The 22,023-nt window shown below is 38.7% G+C and overlaps 1 protein-coding gene across 2 annotated transcripts in view; it reads right to left on the bottom strand.

Annotated features, from left to right (window-relative positions):
- Positions 1-22,023, bottom strand: part of senp5 (SUMO specific peptidase 5) — a 49,204-nt gene that overhangs the window by 7,922 nt on the left and 19,259 nt on the right. For both annotated transcript variants that reach the window (XM_052121702.1, XM_052121701.1), the window contains exons 4-6: positions 20,776-20,881; positions 13,720-13,867; positions 13,562-13,609 (exon numbers count right to left, since the gene is read on the bottom strand). In XM_052121702.1, the coding sequence (XP_051977662.1) occupies positions 13,562-13,609; positions 13,720-13,867; positions 20,776-20,881 (302 nt within the window). The remainder of the gene's footprint in view (positions 1-13,561; positions 13,610-13,719; positions 13,868-20,775; positions 20,882-22,023) is intronic.

Genomic DNA, 22,023 nt, shown 5'->3' with positions numbered 1-22,023 from the left:
ATGGGGTATTGTTTGTAGAATTTTGAAGAAAATAATGAATTTAAAGTTGAAACATAACAAAATATGGAAAAAGTGTGAATACTTTCCAGATGCACTGTATATATATTTTATATGCGCATTGAGTAAGACAGAAAACAAGGTGAAGAGAGTCACATTCGGACGTGTGAATGCCAAGCTCTGCACACACAAAGTCTGCTCAACATAACAGGCCATAAGCTGAAAATAGAGCAAGCTCACAGAGTTTCGGCTCGGAGATCCGCTGAGGGAGACAGGCCCCATCAATTCTGGCCAAATATCTGAGATCATTCGATAAAGATCTCATGTTACATGAGGGGAGGATGAATGAATTTTAGCTCTTTTCTGACACTACACTCAAAGAGCTTTACACAGTGAACAGGGGACTCTCCTCAACCACCACCAGTGGTGCAGCATCCACCTGTATGAAGTGGCAGCAGCCATAGTGCCCCAGTACGCTCACCACACACCAGCTATTGGTGGAAAGGAGAGCAGAATTATAGAGCCAATTAGTGGATGTAGAGGAGTAAAGAAGGCTTTCTTGGAAGATCCACAGCATTTTCTTGTTCCCAGACTTTGCGACTTTGTGAATTCGAGAAGAGAGAAACGTGATCGACTCAAGAAATGCAAGAAACTCTTACATCAACGAAGGTCGCTTTTGCACTGATGTTCCCGGCTAAACTAAGAATAGATACTACGATTGCCGCAAAATATTTACATGCTCACAGCAAGCGGTGTCCTTTATAAAGTCAATGAAGTCATTGTGTGATGCTATCGATGCAGCCGAGTGGGACTGACTCAATGAAAATTCACTTGACTGTCCAAGGAATCTGGGCACCTATTTAGTTGTTATTTTTGTGGAATTACACTCCTTCCAGACAGTTTGTGGATGAATCTACACATTCTTCGTGCTTATGCCTCCTATTGAGTGTTTTGTAGAATATTTCTTGCAAATCATTAGAGGGATTAGGGCATTTGTTACAATCGTGTACAGCAGAATGGGCCAGCTCACTGAACATTCATTTGACAGTCCGAGACAACTTTATGCTCTTTTTTTTTGTTTGTTTTTTTGTGCTGGTTCTGCTAGCGGCTGGAGTTTGTTTTGTGGAGGAACACACCTTCGAGACACCTCATGTGGATGAGTCTACACATTCTTTGTGCTTATTCTGTCTATTGGCTGGAGTTTGTTTTAGAATTACACAACAGAAAGTAATGTATATCTCACAAAATGTTTATAGAAGCACCGGACTTGAGCACTCCCGACGGCAAAGTTGTCGCAGGGACTCTTGTAGGCATACATGGACTCTTTGAGTTTGGAGGGATGAAGTGGAGTTAATGCGCATGTTTTTTGTTTTGTTTTTTCTGTTTGTTTGGTTTTGGGGGAAATTCAGGGTTTGATTGTTGCACTAATGTTGGAATGTGGTCTATATCATTTTATTTTTGACACACACACACACACACACACACACACACACACACACACACACACACATATATATAGTGGATCTACGACGCTGCCATCTGCCGGGTGACAGAGTAGCCCGACCGCCTGGACGTGGGGAACAGCCGTCGCCCGCGGGGTGAGTGGGGACTGGATTCCCCAACCGCCTGGAGCGATGGAGCCGCTGCCAGGGGCGGAGGAATGTCCCCATGTTCCGCAAGAATAGCGGAGGGGCGTTCTGTCCACTGGGGGTCAGAGGTTTGACTCCGGTCCGCTCGGGGAGGAGCGGCTGTCGTCCACCGAAGAGTGTGGAGGAGTGCTCGAGGAACACGCAACGTTACATCAGAGAACCGGTGAGTGAGCTTTTTCTGTCTCTCCTCGCTCGCTCTCTTTCGCACCTTGTTGGCCTTTTCCCTCGCCTATTTTGTTTTTTTTGTTGTTGTTTTCTCCTCCTGTCTCCTCCCATGTCGAGGAAGGTGGGGATGACCTGACGGGACGCAAAGAACAGGGAAAGGAGGGGTGTATGTCATGCCGGTGGCGCACGCCCGGTCCCCAATCGGCCTGATGGGGCGCATGAGGGATAAAGGCGGCCGGTGACGATGGTTCGAGAAAGAGAGATTTAAGGGCATGTCCGTCATGTGTGTGTTTATGGTTTAAGTTCATTAAATTATTATTTATAGACTTCCGGTTTTGCCATGTAGTGGAGAGACGCGTGGTGTTAGCGCTCCGACATAAATTTTATATATTTTTTTCCTCATAACACTACTTTTGGGGCTTTTTAGCTATTTTTGTACTACAGTTGATCTTTGTTAAAGTTATATGATCCAGATGAGTAAGGGTACGCGAGCTGGTGGTAAAATCAACTCGCAAACCAAGAATCAAATTCTATGAGGACTTCTGCACTTCGGTGGCTAACAGGAGAGCTTCGTTCAACATCATCAAGGGCCTGTTGTATAAACGTGGTGTTCGTTTTGGCATGCTTTACCCGGCCAGACTTCGCGTGTCATACAACAATACGGAGCATTATTTCGACTCTCCTGAGGCTGCAGAAAAATTCTACCACCAAAACTTTGCTTAGAATCGTTACTAGTGGTGTTGGCGATAAGGAGACCCTGTCAACCCCTTTTTTTTTTTTTTTTTTCTTCTGGAGTAAATTTTCTTACTAGTGTTAAATTCTTTGTTTGTTGGAGTCAAATTCACTACACAATTGGTTGTGATAACGTTTTTCTGGCAACTCATCATGTCTAAGTGGTCGCGTATCAGAAGGGATATTTCTGCAATTTTTGAGCATATTTGCATTTTTGTTCTCTAGGTTCTGGGTATGTTCGGGAGTTATGTTCGATGGAGGATTATTTTGTCTTTTAACTCTTTCCCCGCCAGCGTTTTTAAAAAAAGTTGCCAGCCACCGCCAGGGTTTTTGATGATTTTCGCTAAACTTTAATGGCCCGCAGAATATTTTCTTCCATGAATATATGAAGATGCTACAGTGAGGAAAATAAGTATTTGAACACCCTGCTATTTTGCAAGTTCTCCCACTTGGAAATCATGGAGGGGTCTGAAATTGTCATCGTAGGTGCATGTCCACTGTGAGAGACATAATCTAAAAAAAAAAATCCAGAAATCACAATGTATGATTTTTTTTAACTATTTATTTGTATGATACAGCTGCAAATAAGTATTTGAACACCTGTCTATCAGCTAGAATTCTGACCCTCAAAGACCTGTTAGTCTGCCTTTAAAATGTCCACCTCCACTCCATTTATTATCCTAAATTAGATGCACCTGTTTGAGGTCGATAGCTGCATAAAGACACCTGTCCACCCCATACAATCAGTAAGAATCCAACTACTAACATGGCCAAGACCAAAGAGCTGTCCAAAGACACTAGAGACAAAATTGTACACCTCCACAAGGCTGGAAAGGGCTATGGGGAAACTGCCAAGCAGCTTGGTGAAAAAAGGTCCACTGTTGGAGCAATCATTAGAAAATGGAAGAAGCTAAACATGACTGTCAATCTCCCTCGGACTGGGGCTCCATGCAAGATCTCACCTCGTGGGGTCTCAATGATCCTAAGAAAGGTGAGAAATCAGCCCAGAACTACACGGGAGGAGCTGGTCAATGACCTGAAAAGAGCTGGGACCACCGTTTCCAAGGTTACTGTTGGTATTACACCAAGACGTCATGGTTTGAAATCATGCATGGCACGGAAGGTTCCCCTGCGTAAACCAGCACATGTCAAGGCCCGTCTTAAGTTCAGCCAATGACCATTTGGATGATCCAGAGGAGTCATGGGAGAAAGTCATGTGGTCAGATGAGACCAAAATAGAACTTTTTGGTCATAATTCCACTAACCGTGTTTGGAGGAAGAAGAATGATGAGTACCATCCCAAGAACACCATCCCTACTGTGAAGCATGGGGGTGGTAGCATCATGCTTTGGGGGTGTTTTTCTGCACATGGGACAGGGCTGACTGCACTGTATTAAGGAGAGGATGACTGGGGCCATGTATTGCGAGATTTTGGGGAACAACCTCCTTCCCTCAGTTAGAGCATTGAAGATGGGTCAAGGCTGGGTCATCCAACATGACAATGACCCGAAGCACACAGCCAGGATAACCAAGGAGTGGCTCTGTAAGAAGCATATCAAGGTTCTGGCGTGGCCTAGCCAGTCTCCAGACCTAAACCCAATAGAGAATCTTTGGAGGGAGCTCAAACTCCGTGTTTCTCAGCAACAGCCCAGAAACCTGACTGATCTAGAGAAGATCTGTGTGGAGGAGTGGGCCAAAATCCCTCCTACAGTGTGTGCAAACCTGGTGAAAAACTACAGGAAACGTTTAATTGCAAACAAAGGCTACTGTACCAAATATTAACATTGATTTTCTCAGGTGTTCAAATACTTATTTGCAGCTGTATCATACAAATAAATAGTTAAAAAATCATACATTGTGATTTCTGGATTTTTTTTTTTAGATTATGTCTCTCACAGTGGACATGCACCTACGATGACAATTTCAGACCCCTCCATGATTTCTAAGTGGGAGAACTTGCAAAATAGCAGGGTGTTCAAATACTTATTTTCCTCACTGTATATATCAAAATAAAGATCTGAGCAAAAAACGATTTTATTTTATCTTCATTTGTTCTTTTTTTATTGCCACTTGAACAGAGGTAGGTTTTGTCAAAAACAACATTTCGGACAAAAAGCTGAGAAAAAGGCATTTTTATCAAACAAGTGCTTTAGTATTAGTATGGTGTTCCACTTCACATTTGAGACGATCGCAGTCTGTTTCTTTGATCAAAGAGTTGCGTACTCTTTCAAAACATGCGCGCGGGTCTTCCTTACCGTATACCACCTAAAACACGGATACCCGGAAAATTCCGTGTTTGGCGGGGAAGCGTTTTTTTCATAAAACCCGGAAAATTCCGTGTTTGGCGGGGAAAGAGTTAATGATGTCTCTTACACATGCTATCATGATTGAGCTTAAAAAAGCATTGTTTTTTTCTTTTGTACCCCATTTAGATTATTATGCTCTACTTTGCAGTTTTATGAGTAAACCACCTGTGAATTCTAAGGGGGGAGGGGTTGGACACAATGTTAGAATCGTTACATGGAACGTACGTGGGATGGGTGGCCAAATTAAACGCTCCAGAGTTTTTTCTCATTTAAAATCACTGTCCTCTGATATTATGTTTCTTCAGGAGACACATTTGAAGAAACATAATATCAGAGGACAGTGATTTTCCATCCATCCAAGCGGTTGAAGATGGATGGATGGAAAATCACTGTCCTCTGATATTATGTTTCTTCAGGAGACACATTTGCGCACAGGTGATCACACCAGACTGCGTAAACAATGGGTTGGTCAAGTATTTCATTCAAGTTTTAATAGCAAATCCAGGGGTACTGCAATTCTGATACATAAAAGAGTCATGTTTCTAGCAGAGCAAGTACTTTCAGATCCTGAAGGCCGCTTTGTAATCGTCAGTGGTATTCTTTTTCAATCTCCAGTAGTCTTAGTAAACGTATATGCCCCAAATTGGGATAACCCTACTTTTATGTCTATGCTTTTCTCAAAAATCCCAAATCTTGACACTCATCACCTTATTTTTGGAGGGGACTTTAACTGTGTTATCGATAATAATCTTGATAATTCTTCGACTAAATCTCCTTCTCTCTCTGCTATGTCCAGGTCTCTAATTTCGCTAACAACTCAAATAGGCTGCATAGATCCCTGGCGCTTTTTTCATCCCTCTGACAAGGTATTTTCCTTTCTTCTCTGGTGTGCACCATGTTTACTCCCGGATTGATTATTTTTTCCTCGATAAAGCCCTTCTCTCTTCGGTTATTTCTTCAGATTACTCTGCCATTGTTATTTCTGATCATGCCCCGCATGTGTTAGATATTTCCTTTAGGCCGGCTTTTAAGAGCCGACCTCAGTGGAAATTCGATGTAGGGCTTCTTACCAGAACTGACTTCTGCGAATTTCTATCCAAAAATATAGACTTTTTCATTGAGACTAACAAAACGGAGACTGTGTCTGCTTCTCTTCTGTGGGAGACATTTAAAGCGTTTATTCGTGGTCGAATCATTTCCTTTAGCGCTCACTTAGCCAAGACAAGAAAATCTCGGCAACAAGAGCTTATCCGTTCAATTTTAGAGATTGATGGACAGTATTCAAGCGATCCCAATCCTGATCTTAAGCTGAAACGTTCGAGGTTACAAACTGAATTTGATTTGCTTTCAACAAATAAAGCTGAATACTTGATTAAAAGAACTAGAGCCACCTATTATGAACATGGAGATAGAGCAGGCCGTCTTCTTACCTCCCAGCTTAAACATCAGTCAGCATCACGCTACATCACGCAGATTTATGATAACCATTCTAACGAGCTCGTTACTGAACCTCAAAAAATTAACTCTGTCTTTTCCTCCTTTTACTCCAGTCTTTATACTTCTCAACCTCCTTCTGATGCTTCCTTAATGGAATCTTTTCTGCACAATTTAAGTATACCCACTATTAACACATTAACAGAGGAGACATTAGATGTACCTCTCAGGCTAGATGAAATTACCACCTGCATCGGTCTCATGCAATGTAACAAGGCTCCAGGGCCTGACGGCTTCCCCTTAGACTTTTATAAGAAATTTTCAGCACAGTTAGCCCCCTTATTGTTTGATATGTATAAGGAGTCATTTGAGCAGGGTTTTCTCCCAGCCTCATTAAATCAAGCATCTATCTCTCTTTTATTAAAAAAAAATAAAGACCCAACTTTATGTAGTAGTTATAGACCTATTAGTTTATTGAACGCTGACAATAAAATTCTAGCAAAGGTGCTGGCAAAGCGCAATTTCCGAGGATCAGACCGGGTTTATTGGGGGACGTCAGAAGTCATCTAATATCCGGCGATTGCTAAATATACTCTTTAGTCCTTCTCTGTCTAAGACCTCTGAAATGATAATTTCTCTTGATGCCGAAAAAGCATTTGACCGTGTGGAATGGAATTATTTATTTACTGTATTAAAAAAGTTTGGCTTTGGTCACAATATTATCTCATGGATTCGCCTTCTATATTTGACTCCCTCTGCTAGTGTTAAAACTAATGCTGACAGTTCATTATTCTTTTCCCTCTCTCGTGGGACGCGGCAGGGTTGCCCTCTGTCTCCTTTGCTCTTTGCTTTAGCTATTGAGCCACTTTCTATCGCCTTAAAAGCATCCTCGTCTATATGCGGGATCCATAGGGGGGACACAGAACACCGTGTTTCTCTTTATGCCGACGACTTGTTGTTATATGTACAAGATCCAGTTGGCTGCGCCAACGAGATTATGCACTTGCTCGACACCTTTGGCTCCTTTTCAGGTTGGAACCAAAAGTGAATGTTTCCCCATAAATGACGTGGCTAAAAAGATTTCTAAAGGTAGACTACCTTTTAATTTTTCTCCTTCAGGGTTTCGATATTTAGGTGTAAACATTTCACATTCTTTCAGTTCTATCTTTAAGAATAACTTTACAAATTTGGTTGATCAAATTAACTAGACTTAAAACGATGGGACAGCCTACCCCTTTCTCTTGTAGGGAGAGTGGAGACCATTAAAATGAATGTTTTGCCGCGACTTTTATTTCTCTTCCAGTCTCTCCCTCTTTTTCTACCTAAATCTTTCTTTAAATGTCTAGATAAAACCATCTCCTCATTTATTTGGGCTGGTAAAATTCCTAAAGTGAATAAAACTATCCTGCAACGACATAAACGCGATGGAGGTCTAGCTTTACCAAATTTTCTTTTTTATTACTGGTCCACCAACATCTCTAAGTTTGTCTTGTGGTGTAATGCGCCGGAGGTCAACTGGTGTACTCTAGAAGCTGCTACTTGTCTTTCTTCTTCTCTTCCTGCACTTGTCTTTGCTCCTCTGTCTCTGCGTCCCTCTAATTATACTAGAAATCCTATTGTGTTATCAACAATCTGGAAAAAATTTCGACAACATTTTCGGTTGGAGTCACTATCTGTTTTAAGTCCTATTTGCAATAATCACCTGTTTTTACCACCAGCTATTGATCACACTTTTAAAGGGTAACTAAACCCCTGCTCAGAGTCTGACTCCACCCACTAGCAATATTTGAAAAATGCTGGAAAAGTGGGCAGACCCCAGCGGGGATAGAGGGGACGAACCGCGGGGCGTGCACCTGAGACCCGTAGTGACGGATTCATTGACAGCTGCTGTCAGACTCTAAAATGGAGAGTGACTGGAGTGATGCAAGTAGCTTTGCCACGGAGCAGTCTTTTGAAGTCGAGGACTTTTCTCCCCCACCTTCACCTGAAGTGGAGGAGGGTGAATTGTCTGTGGACACAGGGCCGGAGCCATATCAATTCGAGCCGCTGGCTCAAACTGCGGTTTTAACTCCCGCATCGCGATCGGGATCCAACGATGCTAGCGAAGCAGCCGCGCCAGGGAGAATGGGGCCAGTGTCTAGCTCGTACCAAGGGCGTGGTGAGCTGGAACCTGCTTATGTCAGCTCTCAGTCGCTTACGTCACGAACTACCGCAAACAGCCAATAGGAAAATTCAACTGCAGTAGCCACCGTTCAACCTGAAGAGGGCAGCACTCAGACGTTTTTACACCATATATTGTAGAATTAAAACACTTTATACACAAATATATAAACAATTACTTGAATCAATGACCAGTACTAATAAAGCCCCATTCTTACAGATCATTAACTAAAAAAAGTTGGTTTAGGGTTTAGTTACCCTTTAAAAGATGGAAAGATAAGGGGATGGCCTGTTTTTCAGATCTTTTTATTGATAATTCTTTTGCTTCAATTCAAATCATCAAGATTAAGATTCAACTTTATTGTCAATGTGCAGAGTACAGGTACAGAGCCAATGAAATGCAGTTGTTTTCGCATATCCCAACTAAGCTGGGGTCAGAGCGCAGGGTCAGCCATGAAACGGCGCCCCTGGAGCAGATAGGGTCAAGGGCCCAACAGTGGTATCTTGACTGTGCTGGGGCTTGAACCCCCGACCTTTCGGTCAGTAACCCAGAGCCTTAACTGCTGAGCTACCACTGGCCCAACACAGTTGGATAATTGCAAGCGTATTATAGTATCAGCCTTTATTAATTTTTTATGAATCTACGAAATAATAAAAAAAATAATCACTGGTCGGGACGATTGGGACCACAGTCCGCTCCGATGTATATCATTATGACATAATGTGTGCCATGTGTGACAACAGTGTGCCATGGTGATACAAATGCGTTCATATCAGGGGTGGACTGACTATCGGGAGAACCGGGACTTTTTCAGTTACATTTACATTTCTGCATTTGGCGGACGCTTTTATCCAAAGCGACTTACAGTGCACTTATTACAGGGACAATCCCCCTTGGAGCAATCTGGAGTTAAGTGCCTTGCTCAAGGACACAATGGTGGTGGCTGTGGGGATCGAACCAGCAACCTTCTGATTAACAGTTATGTGCTTTAGCCCACTACGCCACCACCACTTTTTCAGTTGAGCCGGCTGTGAAATGGGATCCAATGGGCTGCGATAAGTCAAGTACATTTTATTTGTATAGCGCCTTTCACAACACACATTGTTTCAAAGCAGCTTTACAGAAGATCAGGCATTAACAGACGATAAAACTGTAATGTCTATAATGACGATGAATCATCATTGTGTAATTAGATAAAATATGATTGTTTATCGTGTTTAAAAATAATTAAATAATAATTGTATTAATAACCCCAGTGTACCAGCTGAAAGCGACTGTGGCAAGGAACACAAAACTCCATAAGATTTTGATTAATGGAGGGAAAATAACCTTGGGAAAAAACAGACTCTGGCTAACATCATGAATATAATGTAAATATTACTTATGTATAGTTAAAGTCATGGTTTAAAATTATTAAACTAAGTAAGTGTTAACTTTTTCCAGATCATTAACTAAAAAAAGTTGGTTTAGGGTTTAGTTACCCTTTAAAAGATGGAAAGATAAGGGGATGGCCTGTTTTTCAGATCTTTTTATTGATAATTCTTTTGCTTCATTCATCAATCTTTTGTCCAAATTTAACCTGCATACTAGAGTCTTATTCAGGTATTTTCAACTCCGCGGTTTTGTTAAGACGAACTTCCCTAGTTTCCCTCAATTACCAGAAAAATCTCTGGTTGAGAACTTATTGTCAGCTTCTACAGGTGGTAGTCGTATATCCTCTGTCTACTCCATGTTACTTTCTTCTAATACGTCCTCTCTCTCCTGCCTAAAGATGACTTGGGAAAATGAGCTGCGAATCAAGTTATTGGAGGAGCTATGGTCTGAGGCCCTTGCTAGAGTTAATTCTTACTTCTATATGTGCTCGGCTGAGTCTTATTCAGCTAAAAGTCTTTCATCGAATTCATCTTACCAAGGCTAAACTTCATAAATTGTTTCCAGAAACAGGAGACTACTGTAACAGATGCTCCTTTTCTCCTGCCGATCACACCCACACATTTTTTAGCTGCCCAAAACTGGACTCGTATTGGGCTTCTTTTTTTGACTTCATGTCTAGAGCTCTCCACGTTTCTCTATCTCCATGCCCTCTAGTCGCCATTTTTGGCGTGTCTCACGAAGAATCCATCACGAGACAGAAAGCAGAGGTTATTGCTTTTGCTTCTCTTATTGCTAGAAGGTGTATTTTGTTACACTGGAAGTGTCCAACCCCCCAACTACATCTTGGTTAAAGGATCTGATGTCATTCCTTTCACTTGAAAAGTTGAAATACTCGACCCGGGGCTCAACTGATAAGTTTTATAAATTATGGAACCCTATTTTAAATCTTTATGACTCTGTATCCTCACTAGATTCTGACTAAATATATCATGGGTATACAAGATTTTTTTTTATTATTTTTTTTATTGTATAGTGTAATCGCATGTAGAGACTGCCGATATTTCTAATCCCTCTTGGGTGGGGTGGGGAGGGGTGTGGGGGGGTTTGGAGTGGTGGTTCCTTTTCTTTGTCCTTTCTTTTTTTAGTTATATGTTTTTAGGGAATGTATAAAAGATAAATGTGCAGACAATGTTTTCTCTTTTATGCCTGTCTCTTTAATGATTCAATGTACACTTTTGTTTTGTCTGTACAATAAAAACAGTTTATAAAAATAAAAAAAAATTATTATTTATATTGACAAGCTGGTTCTCGCCTCCTCCTTGCCAATCTTAACCCTCGTTACATATATATATATATATATATATATATATATATATATATATATATATATAAAATAAATACGTCCCTCATTTCATCTGTTGTGGATTGCTCAATAGGAAACATCTTATTCTCAGATCATGAGCTGGTGTGTTTAGAGTTGTTACCACATATGGAGAAAAATAAATCATATAGTTGGCACTTTAATGTATCACTTTTGTAAATCAATAAAAAATTACAACCTACCACCCCCCCTTCCCCTCCCCCCTAAAGTGGCAGATACTCTGGAAGCGGTGATTTCTGCATTTGGAAAAGGCCATGAGGCATCAGTGTATTACTCCCTTCTAATTCAGAGTCTGGGGGATGGGCCTTTAACTTCGCTCAAGAGATTATGGGAGAAAAATCTAAACTTGGTACTGGAGGAGGGAGTGTGGGCTAGAATACTAAAAAACATCAAGTCTACATCTAGAGATGGATCACCTTATGCAATTTAAGATTTTAAATGGATTCTATTGGACCCCCTCAAGATTGTATAAGCTGGGTCTTAAAGACACACCCACCTGCTGGCATTGCAAATCAGAAAAGGGAGACAACGCTCATGTTTTTTGGTGGTGTGTTAAGATACAAGAATTCTGGTTAAGGGTCCAGAGTTTTATGGGCGACATATTATGTACTCAAATCACATTTTTCCCCAGACTCTGTATTTTAGGTGATGGGGCAGTCATTGATGTAGGTGATAAGTACATGAATAATTGGATCCTGGCCAGTGTTATGATGGCAGACAGGTTATCCTTACAGGATGGAAGTCAGTTGGAGCCCCCTCAATTTGGGAGTGGTGCAAGGAGATGGGGAGGGTGGCAGCTTTCGAGGAGGTGTCGCGTAAAAGGCTGGGGATCTGGGATTCATTTAATGGAAGTGGGGCAGTTATTTGACATTTCTGAGGGCTGTGGAGAGAGGCATAGTTTTAGATGTGTATGATATTATATAAATTTTCTCATTTTATTATAATTTTTTTGTTTTTTAGGCGTAGTAGTGGGAGTTAAATGTTGATTCATTGTATATGTTTTGTTTTTCTTTGTCTTGAATCAATAAAATGTTTAATCTTAAAGAAATCAAGGTGAGACAGAAAATAATTAAAGCACAAGTTATTCATTTGTACATCATTCATAAAGAATGTTCTCTTGCGTTAGGCAAGGTTTACAAATAAAATGATTGCAGCCACCGGTTTCTGCCTATACAATGTAGCCTATTCAATAAGTAATTATCAGATATTCATTTTCATTATCAATAATAAATCCATTAATTACTGTAAATCCACACCATTCTTCAACCAATGTCCATATACTTGCTAAACCTTAATTACATGCTCTTTTACATATAATGAGATATGCATGGCCAATATGTTTACATGGCAATCGTGTTCTGTATAAACTACATGCATGTTATTTTCCTCCAATTCTCTTCTGCCCACTTTTGTCTTTTGCAGCACATTCAAATCATGCATTTTAATTTATGTCCTCAACAACAGCAGACAAGAAATAAGATGAAAGATGAATTGATGAAAACATGAAGGTGAGTTTTAAATATGACACTGTTGCGGTGCACAGCCATCTGTATATTAATTTAGCTATGTTTTCAAGTGTTGTAAACTATAATCTCCCCTCTTCCTCACTGCACAACATGTGCTTGACAAATTACATACTGTATATTACCTACCTGTTCACTCATAGGTCTCAAAATTAATTTATTATGCAAACATGCAGATAGGGCTATAAACAAATATTCTGTTACAGCAGATATCCAAAATAAAGCTTTTACATTACGCATCCATAATGTAAATATCACTATGTTCTGGCCCATATCAGAATATTCTTGTTTACGTACACATGATCACTGATGTATTATTCAATTCAATCAGTCAGTGTCTCATTTTTAGTTTTTGCATCACCAAAAAAGAAAGTATCAGTCTGTGCAAAAAGAAATTGTACGCATGGTTGTCAATCGACATACGCATAAGAATATTTTAATGTCAGTTTCTGCCTTTATAAAAACTGATTTGTTCCTAATTTTTGATGTAACATCAAATTCATGGAATTTAGTAGCAAATCTGATACATCCATTTTATAAATGAGGCCCTAGGTCTTTATTGTGGATATTTATGTTTAATGTGTTATTTCAATAGTATAGTTGTGTGTCTCTAGCAGAGTATGTTATGAATTCAATAGAGAACACAGCTATAGTTTTGATATCAGTATTTCATTTAAAGAAATGCGTTATCAGAAAGAATACAGTGCTTCATTGTGCAAAATTGGGAGTATGTTTCGCTGCCTCTGAGAATTGTTTTAAGAGCATTGACCATAATTTGGAGAAATGTATCAAATCAATTCAGAGAAACTGTAACACTTTTAGTCTAAACATGCTGTTACCTTGTGGTTTGTAGCTTCCATGATCAGTTCTCCATACATGTTAATCACCTGCAAAAATCCATAAAACACATCTTTGCCTTTGATTTATAGTGGTGAAAAATGTTAACATACTGTATGTGAATGTGCTTCTAATGTATATGATTATACAGGGTACCCACCTGATCATTGACCCAGTTTTGGTCGTCAAGTGTTAAAAGGTCATCTAAGGTCAAAGTGTGCTTGTTGTAGGTCACTTGGAAGTAATGCATAGGAGCACAGGCAAGACCAGCTTTGTACTTGGCCACTTCTGCTATTATCAGCTTCATCCTGCAGGGATACACGCAATATATGGTTGGGCTTAGGGCACTTTAAGCTGAAGTGTGTCATTTTTTTTTGCTGATAAAATAATTTCTCCAAACCCAGTTTAATATGCAGAGACAACTATAAATAACCATTTGTTGGAAACTTTAAACATTTGGTCTCTGTGAAACTATGAAACTATTGCTGTTAGAGACTGAGCGGGACTGACCGCAACACTGACTCAACAAATGGCAATAGTTTAGTCTGGGACAATCCGTTTGTTTGATTAACACCAGACGGGTATGTTCCGGTTTAGTTGGCAAGCCAGGTAGGTTTTAGTTTAGTTTGCACAAACTCTGGATTTATGGGTCGGCATTCAAATTGCACGTTAAAAAATGAATCTTGGTAATACACAAAATAGACTGATGATTATGAATGACAGCATGATAATCATTTATTTGAGAGTGTAAACGATGTGGCAGGAGAAATCTAGTGTGAACTGGTGAGCATGTTTGTGATGCTGACGAAGGTTGTTTCTGACTTGGCAGATCTCACAGTAATACGCTGATTGATTACGGTGATGGAAACAAAATTTTTTGAGTTGGTAACAAGATTGGAGGTCAAGAGATGGATCGACTATCTGGAGTCATCGGAGAGAGAATTGTCTGCTAATCCGCTCGTGACCAAGATAGATGTGGAAAGAATTTTGGAAAAACTGAGAACAGGAGCCGATCGGAAGATCTGGAGAATAGGAGCCGATGAAATAGCTCGTCTAGGAATTTCACCATATCTCTGCCTTCAAGGAGATTTGTTGAAATTCCTAGATGAGCTTTTCCCGAGTCTGCTTGACATAACAGGCCACAAGCTCACAGTGTCCTGGCTCGCAGATCAGCTGAGGGATACTCAATTCTGGCCAAATTCCTGAGATCATCCGATAAAGATCTCGTGTTGTGTGAGGCGAGGAGCAAAGGAAGGCTTTCTAGGAAGAATCACAACATTTTCTTGTTCCCAGATTTTGCAAATTCGACAAGAGAGAAATGTGATTGTTTCAAGGAATGCAAGAAACTTTTACACCAATGGAAGATCGTTTTTGCTCCGAGGTTCCCGGCCAAGCTGAGAACATATACTAAGGACGGCCGCAAAATATTTGCATGCCCACAACAAGCATTGTCTTTTATGGAGTCAATGGATGGAGGAAGTCATGGTGTGCCTCAAATGGACTGACTCACTGAACGTGCCTTTGGCTGACCAAGGAAATTGGGCACTTTTTGTGTTTCTTTTTGTGCTGGTTCCACCTAGAAGATGGAGTTTGTTTTCTGGAATAACACTCCTTGGGACAGTTGTGGATGAATCTGCTCATTCTTTGGGATTATGCCTCCTATTGGATGGAGTGTGTTTCGTGGAGTATTTTTTGCAGGACATTGGAATGACTACGTCATTTGCTGCAATCACGAGCAGCCGGATCACTGAACATTTATTTGACTGTCCAAGGAACTGAACAGCTTTTAGTTTTAATTTGTTTTTATTTTTTGTGCTGGTTCCGCTAGCGGCTGGAATTTGTTTTGTGGAGGAACACACCTTTTTTAATTTACATGTTCTTTGTGTTTATTCTGACTATTGACTGGAGTTTGTTTTTTATATTATTTTCTGTTAGGTAATTTGGTCTCGCAGAATCTGTACAGAAGCACCGGTCTTGAGCAATCCAATGGCAAATTTGTCGCAGGGACTCTCATAGGATACATAGACTGTTTGAGTTTAGAGGGATAGAAGGTTGGCGCTGTCCTGCATGGGGTTAATGCGCACATTTTTCTTTTTTCTGTTTTTTTATAGTGCTGGCTCAAGTAAGAGCAGGGGAGTCATTACATTGATATGTAAACATCTACAATTCAAATGTCTCAAAAATATTAAAGATAAATTAGGAATTCATTATTGTTTTAGCAGAAATTCCGGAGCAAAGGTTGAATATGGCTTATATTTAGCACCTAACGTTGATGATCAGGGCATTTCTATAGATCTTGAAGGGAAGTTGCAAGCCGCTGACACCCCTCATGATTTAATATTGGGAGGAGACTTTAATCTATTGATGGACTCAGTCCTTGATTGTAGTGAAGCAAAAGTGTGTAAGCACCCTAGAGCAACATTGATGCTTCAAAGGATGTGTAAAAATCTTGGTCTTACATATATTTGGAGACTTTTGAACCCATCTTTTGAATAGATTTGTTTTCTTGATATCCAAGTCCCTCATCTCATCTGTTGTGGATTACTCAATTGGAAACTTTTTATAGTCACAGACCACGCCCTGGTGAGTTTAGAGGTGTTGCCACAAATAGAGAAAAATAAATCATATAGTTGGCGCTTTAATGTATCCCTTCTGCAAAATCCTGATTTCCAACAGAAAAGCTTATGTATCATGTATGTTTTATATAACCTGTGATTACTTTTATAATTAACAAATTAATGATTATAGCCTGATGTACCTTTTAAAATATGTGTAGTGATTTGTAATGTCTTATAACTGACAAAATTATGATTATAATCTTTAATCTTGTATGATTCATCTCATTCTACTAAGTACGGTAACTAATTTAAGGTTATCCATGTTGTACAACCGATGAATTAACCAATATGATTTGTAAGCAGGGATTTTCATGTTTTGTTACTTACACGTGTAATATTCATGAAAGCATGTCACATTTAGTATGTAAATGCTTGCTTGTTTACATAGAGAATGTTGATGACAACGGATGTCATGTCTCTTGAACCGTTTTCAAGATATAACATTTCATGATTAAACGTGCACTATTTTGAGTTGAAAAAATCCTCCACACAAAGGATTGTAATTCAACTTTGGAAAGGACAGACCAGTCGACCATGTGACTCTGAAAAGCCACTTCTTATTGGCCAATTTCAGTTAAAAACTTTCCTACCAAGAAAGCTCTTAGACTCATCTTCTCTCTTGAATCCTCTCTTGGAACCATCGCTTGGTCTACTCTCTTTGTCTCTCTTGCTTCTTCCAGATCCTTCATGTCATGTAGAGTCCAAGGAAGACTCTGGACACTCGGGACCCCAAACGGATCTCGCGAGTCTTCCATGCAGAAGGCCTTGCTTCAAAGCCCAATTTATCAGCCTTCCAGACAATAACTATCTGCGATCATAACAAGAGTCCAAGACAACGATGGAACGACCTTTCGACAAAAAGCCAAAGAACCAAGCAACACAAGAAACACAATGCAAGGAAACACAACGACACGCAATTACATCTCCATACTTATGCTCAAAGTGTTGGTGTATTAGTTAAATAATTTGTGTATTAGTTAAATAATTTGTGTAATCCGACTGCAAATAGATTTAGACTCATTCATGTTGAATGTGTTTGAATACAGACAAACTTTATTGCTATTCTAAACATAAAACAAATCTAAAATAATTTGACTGTGGTATATTTTGATAAATAATCTCATCCCTGTTTTTAAAAGATTTAGCTTCAAATCTAAGCCTAAATATGAGTGATATTGTTTTCAATAAGCCAAGAGAATAATTTTACTCCAATAAGTGAATGAATCATAATTCCCTTATTAAAGCTAATTCCTTACAGTAGACAACTGTGAAAGCAACTTTGTATTATGATTTTAATGGTGGAGGATTTTATATTATTCAAATAATCAAGTTATTTGTCATTTATCTTGCTTATAATGGTTGTCGAATGTGACTAATACCACTATAAATTTCCTTACATAATGATGTAGAATAAGGAGTTTAAATTAATTCCTAGCTCACACATTATTCCTACGTATAATGGTGGAGAATTGCAGCACTTTAATCCGTACCGTGTACATTTATACTACCAAACTTTTCTACAACAGTATGCCTCATTCATCAAAAAATATTGTGGTATTTTGAGGTAAGACAGACAGTTTTGAGTCGGGGGACAAAGCATGGGAGCCTTTTGGCTATATATATAAAACACAGAATCCTTTCAACAATTCCCTCAGAAATCTGCGTATGGTGAAATATTTACCTCGGCCATTGATATTAATAATGCTTTTAAAGAATTCTATCTTGATCTTTATAGTTCCACATCTTTGTCCATTGATGAAGATATTAGGAAACTTTGTCTAAACTGACGAATGAGCAAAATAATTCTCTTGATTCTGAGATAACCTTGGAGGAGCTTGATGAGGTAATTAAGGCCTTGCCTACAGGCAAGTTTCTGAGGCCAGATGGTTTTTCAACCAAATTTTTTTTTAGATCGTATGCTATAGAACTGGCTCCACTTTTTTTTAGAAGTTAATACGAAAACATTAAAGAATGGAAAACTACTGCCAACCATGACACAAGCCCGTATCAGTCAGATTCTTAAGAAGGACAAAGATCCAAGTGAGTTTAAGAATTACCATCCAATTTCCCTGATCCAGCTAGATGTTTAAATTGTGAGGGAGGTTACTACACTCTGTGACCTATATGAGAGAGGAGTGTTGAGATCTTTTGAAAATATGGTTCAACATTTTAGGACTCACAGATCTCAGTTCTCAAGGTATTTACAGCTGTGCCACCTGCTCTGTACTATTTTTGGGGGTGGTATACACCCCTTAAAGTGGCAGATACTCTGGAAGCGGTGATTACTGCATTTGGAAAAGGCCATGAGGCATCAGTGTATTACTCCCTTCTAATTCAGAGTCTGGGGAGATGAGGCTTTAACTTTGCTCAAGATATTATGGGAGAAAGATCTAAACTTGGTACTGGAGGAGGGAGTGTGGGCTAGAATACTAAAAAAAATCAAGTCCACATCTAGAGATGGATCACCTTATGCAATTTAAGATTTTACATGGATTCTATTGGACCCCCTCTAGATTGTATAGGCTGGGTCTTAAAGACACACCCACCTGATGGCATTGCAAATCAGAAGAGGGAGACTCCGCTCATGTTTTTTGGTGGTGTGTTAAGATACAAGAATTCTGGTTGCGGGTCCAGAATTTTATGGGCGACATATTAGGTACTCAAATCACATTTTTACCCAGACTCTGTATTTTAGGTGATGTTGCGGTCATTGATGTAGGGGATATGTACATGAACAATTGAATCCTGGCCAGTGTTATGATAGTTATCCTTAGAGGATAGAAGTCAGATGGAGCCCCCTCATTTCGTGAGTGGTACGAGGAGATGGGCAGGGTAGCAGCTTTGGAAGAGTTGTCATATAGAAGGCTAGGCAACATGGATATGTTCATCAGCAGGTGGGGTGAATATTTGGGCTTTTTGGAGGGGTCTCGGGCAGGGGCAATGGAGGGAGACGTGTTTTTTTAAATGTGTGTGTGTTGTAGCCTTTTTGTTTTTGAACATATACTTTTCATTATGTATTTCTAAATATTTTCTTCTGTTTTATTGTCTGCTTGTGTGACTTTGTCAATTAGATTTGACCACTGGGGTATCTGTCTGTGTTGGGTGAGGGGGTTATTATTTTTAATAATATATTTAATATATTTTATGGAATCAATATTATTGTTAATAACAAAAAAAAAAAAAAGAGTTCAGAGTATTTCTTTCTTTTAAAATACTATAGATATAATTATTCAGAATGACCATTCATTACCTCAGTCACAGCAATGTACACGTTCTTGTTCAGATAGTGTGCTTAAATGATACTGGACATATTAAAATAATTATTCATGAACGTATGCTCATCTAAGGCTGTTTGTAAGTACAGACTTTTGCCATCCCAGATGTGTATGACTTTTTTCTTCAGCAGAACACAAATGAACATTTTAAAGTGAAACTAAACAGGCACCACATGTGACTTTTAGATGTAAAAGTGGAGATTTAAAGTAAAAAGAATGATTTTATATCTTTATATATTCATACCTATTATAATAGCTTCTGAAGAAATGGATTTAACAACTGAAGTCTTTGGAGCTATAAATGTCTGATCACCATTTACTTACACTGTATTGACCTACAAATATTTCTGTTCTACTGAAGTAAGTCAGTCATGCACATCTGGGATGTCATGAGAGTAAGTACATTTTTTCGATGAACTATTCCTTTAAATGCAGATTGAGCTGTCAGCCATTTCTCTGTTATGTCTTTACTGCCAAACAAAATAGATTTTTAAGAAGAATTGACTTGGATTATTGTAACTGTTATTATCACTGCATATTATTTCATGTTTAATCAAGTATATTGCATCCCCATCATTATTGAATCCTCATTTAGCCTGCTATTTTAATCTTTCCTATGTTTACGTGCATTGTCAGATGAGGCTGAAAAAATTATTAAACTCATATCAGCCACAACTTGCCTCACATCACTACAAATTTTGGCTATTGTTATGGGCATTACCAATCAGGAGACTACTTTTTAACATCAATATGTTAATAAAACACTAATATCATCATGTTACAACTGCTACAGCTGTATACTATTGGCTAAAACCTTAACCGCATGTTCTTTGGTGTGAAAAATATTAGATATGCTAGATACAGTTAACAATTTTTTAAACAAAATTAACACAGAGGAAAAAGTAGCTACTCCATATGTGTTTATCGATTGTTTTTGTCATGCTCAAAAACTCAACCCTGTTATCAAAGTTATTGTATGAAAAATTATCAAGGAAATAGATGTTTATAAAAAACTACAAACCAACATTTTATCCCAAACTAGCTCTGCACTTAGGCTTAATTTTCTCCTCTTGGAACCCTGAACCCCAAACTGCAAACCTTTATAAAAAATGTAAAAAAGTAAAATTAAGCAAAAAAAAAATTCCCAAGGTTAATAACTTAATTTCACTGACATTTTGTTTAAAATAGAACAATGTGTCATTTTCTGATGAGTTTTGAGCCCTGACTTTTTTGCCCTATTCATGGAAAGTGCCAGAAATGTAGCCTCTAGCATGTAGATGAGAGAATATCTTTTTTTTTTTTTAATAATACGATTAAATTTACCTGTCGGTCAAGTCAGATTGAAACGTCTTATTGAGGTGATGAAGAACGTCGGTGTCACTCAATGGAGTGAAGCTTCCGTATTTCTCATAGAACTGCTCGAGGAATTCTGGAACATGAAAAGATCACAGCATGTTCACAACCAGGAAATGACACCATGGCAATTTACACTGTAGCTAAATTGCCATGTCTTTAGCAGTGTTTCTTATGTCATTCTTTATGCACACAGTTCAGTTATTTACAGGAATGACATCTGCATTTTACATTCATCCTGAAAAATTCAGGTAATGACAACCATATAAACATACGGTCTGTGTAGTGTGTAGGGAACTGAACAGAACAACTAGTTATGCAGTGATGGCAATCTATACTGAACACTGGTGCGATGCTTTAAAAATCGCACAAACAGAGCTGTGTCTGGAATAATTTACAAATGTTTATTCTCTCTCTTCCACTGTAGTTGCTCTCATTCCCTATCAAGCTTCTGTCGATAGTGGTTTTATTTTACAAACAACTTCCAGGTTAAACTACATCTCTGGTTGCTAATATTTATTCATAAAACAACACTAACACAATAGGTTACATTGTTGGCAGCCATGTTTCTTTTTTTATAGCCACAAAACATCCAAGCATCGCTTCGATTATCACTAGGCAAGGTCGAATGATATGTCAGTTTTGCCATTTAATCGGTGCTGATGGCTACATTTAAAGAGTAATAATCCAAAATTCATCCAGTGAATGTCAATGTATTAAACATTTTTTTTTAATCTGGATTAAATCTAGGCTATAATACAAAAACTTAATTTGGTGATTGCTTACATGTACAGCATTGTAACTCTGCTAACGTCACCGTTTATGGACTTATGCATAATGATTAATACATGATTAATTTATATAAATGACCCCAATGAAGCATACACATTACTAAATGTTTATTTTTGTAAGCATTATTGATTGTTAAGTTCATGCTGATTTTGATAGATGTGTCTCTAAAGAAAAACAGTCTGTTTTAATTGTACCGTACTACCGGAAATGTATGACAACTGATCATCGATTATCTACCGTTGATTAATTACTGCTCATATTTGTTATATACACCAATGTTTGCTTTATAGTTTTAATATTGTAAATTGTTGTAGATGATTGTCAGTGTGCATCTTTTGCTTCCCTTATATTTGGAATGAACAGCTGGGAGCAAATAATAATAAAACTAACTCCTGGTGTATTCTTGTTTGTGTTCAAAATTGTTGT

Source organism: Xyrauchen texanus, chromosome 48 (genome assembly GCF_025860055.1).
Source record: "Xyrauchen texanus isolate HMW12.3.18 chromosome 48, RBS_HiC_50CHRs, whole genome shotgun sequence".
NCBI lineage: Eukaryota > Metazoa > Chordata > Actinopteri > Cypriniformes > Catostomidae > Xyrauchen > Xyrauchen texanus.
This window is presented reverse-complemented; position numbering and strand designations above follow the sequence as displayed.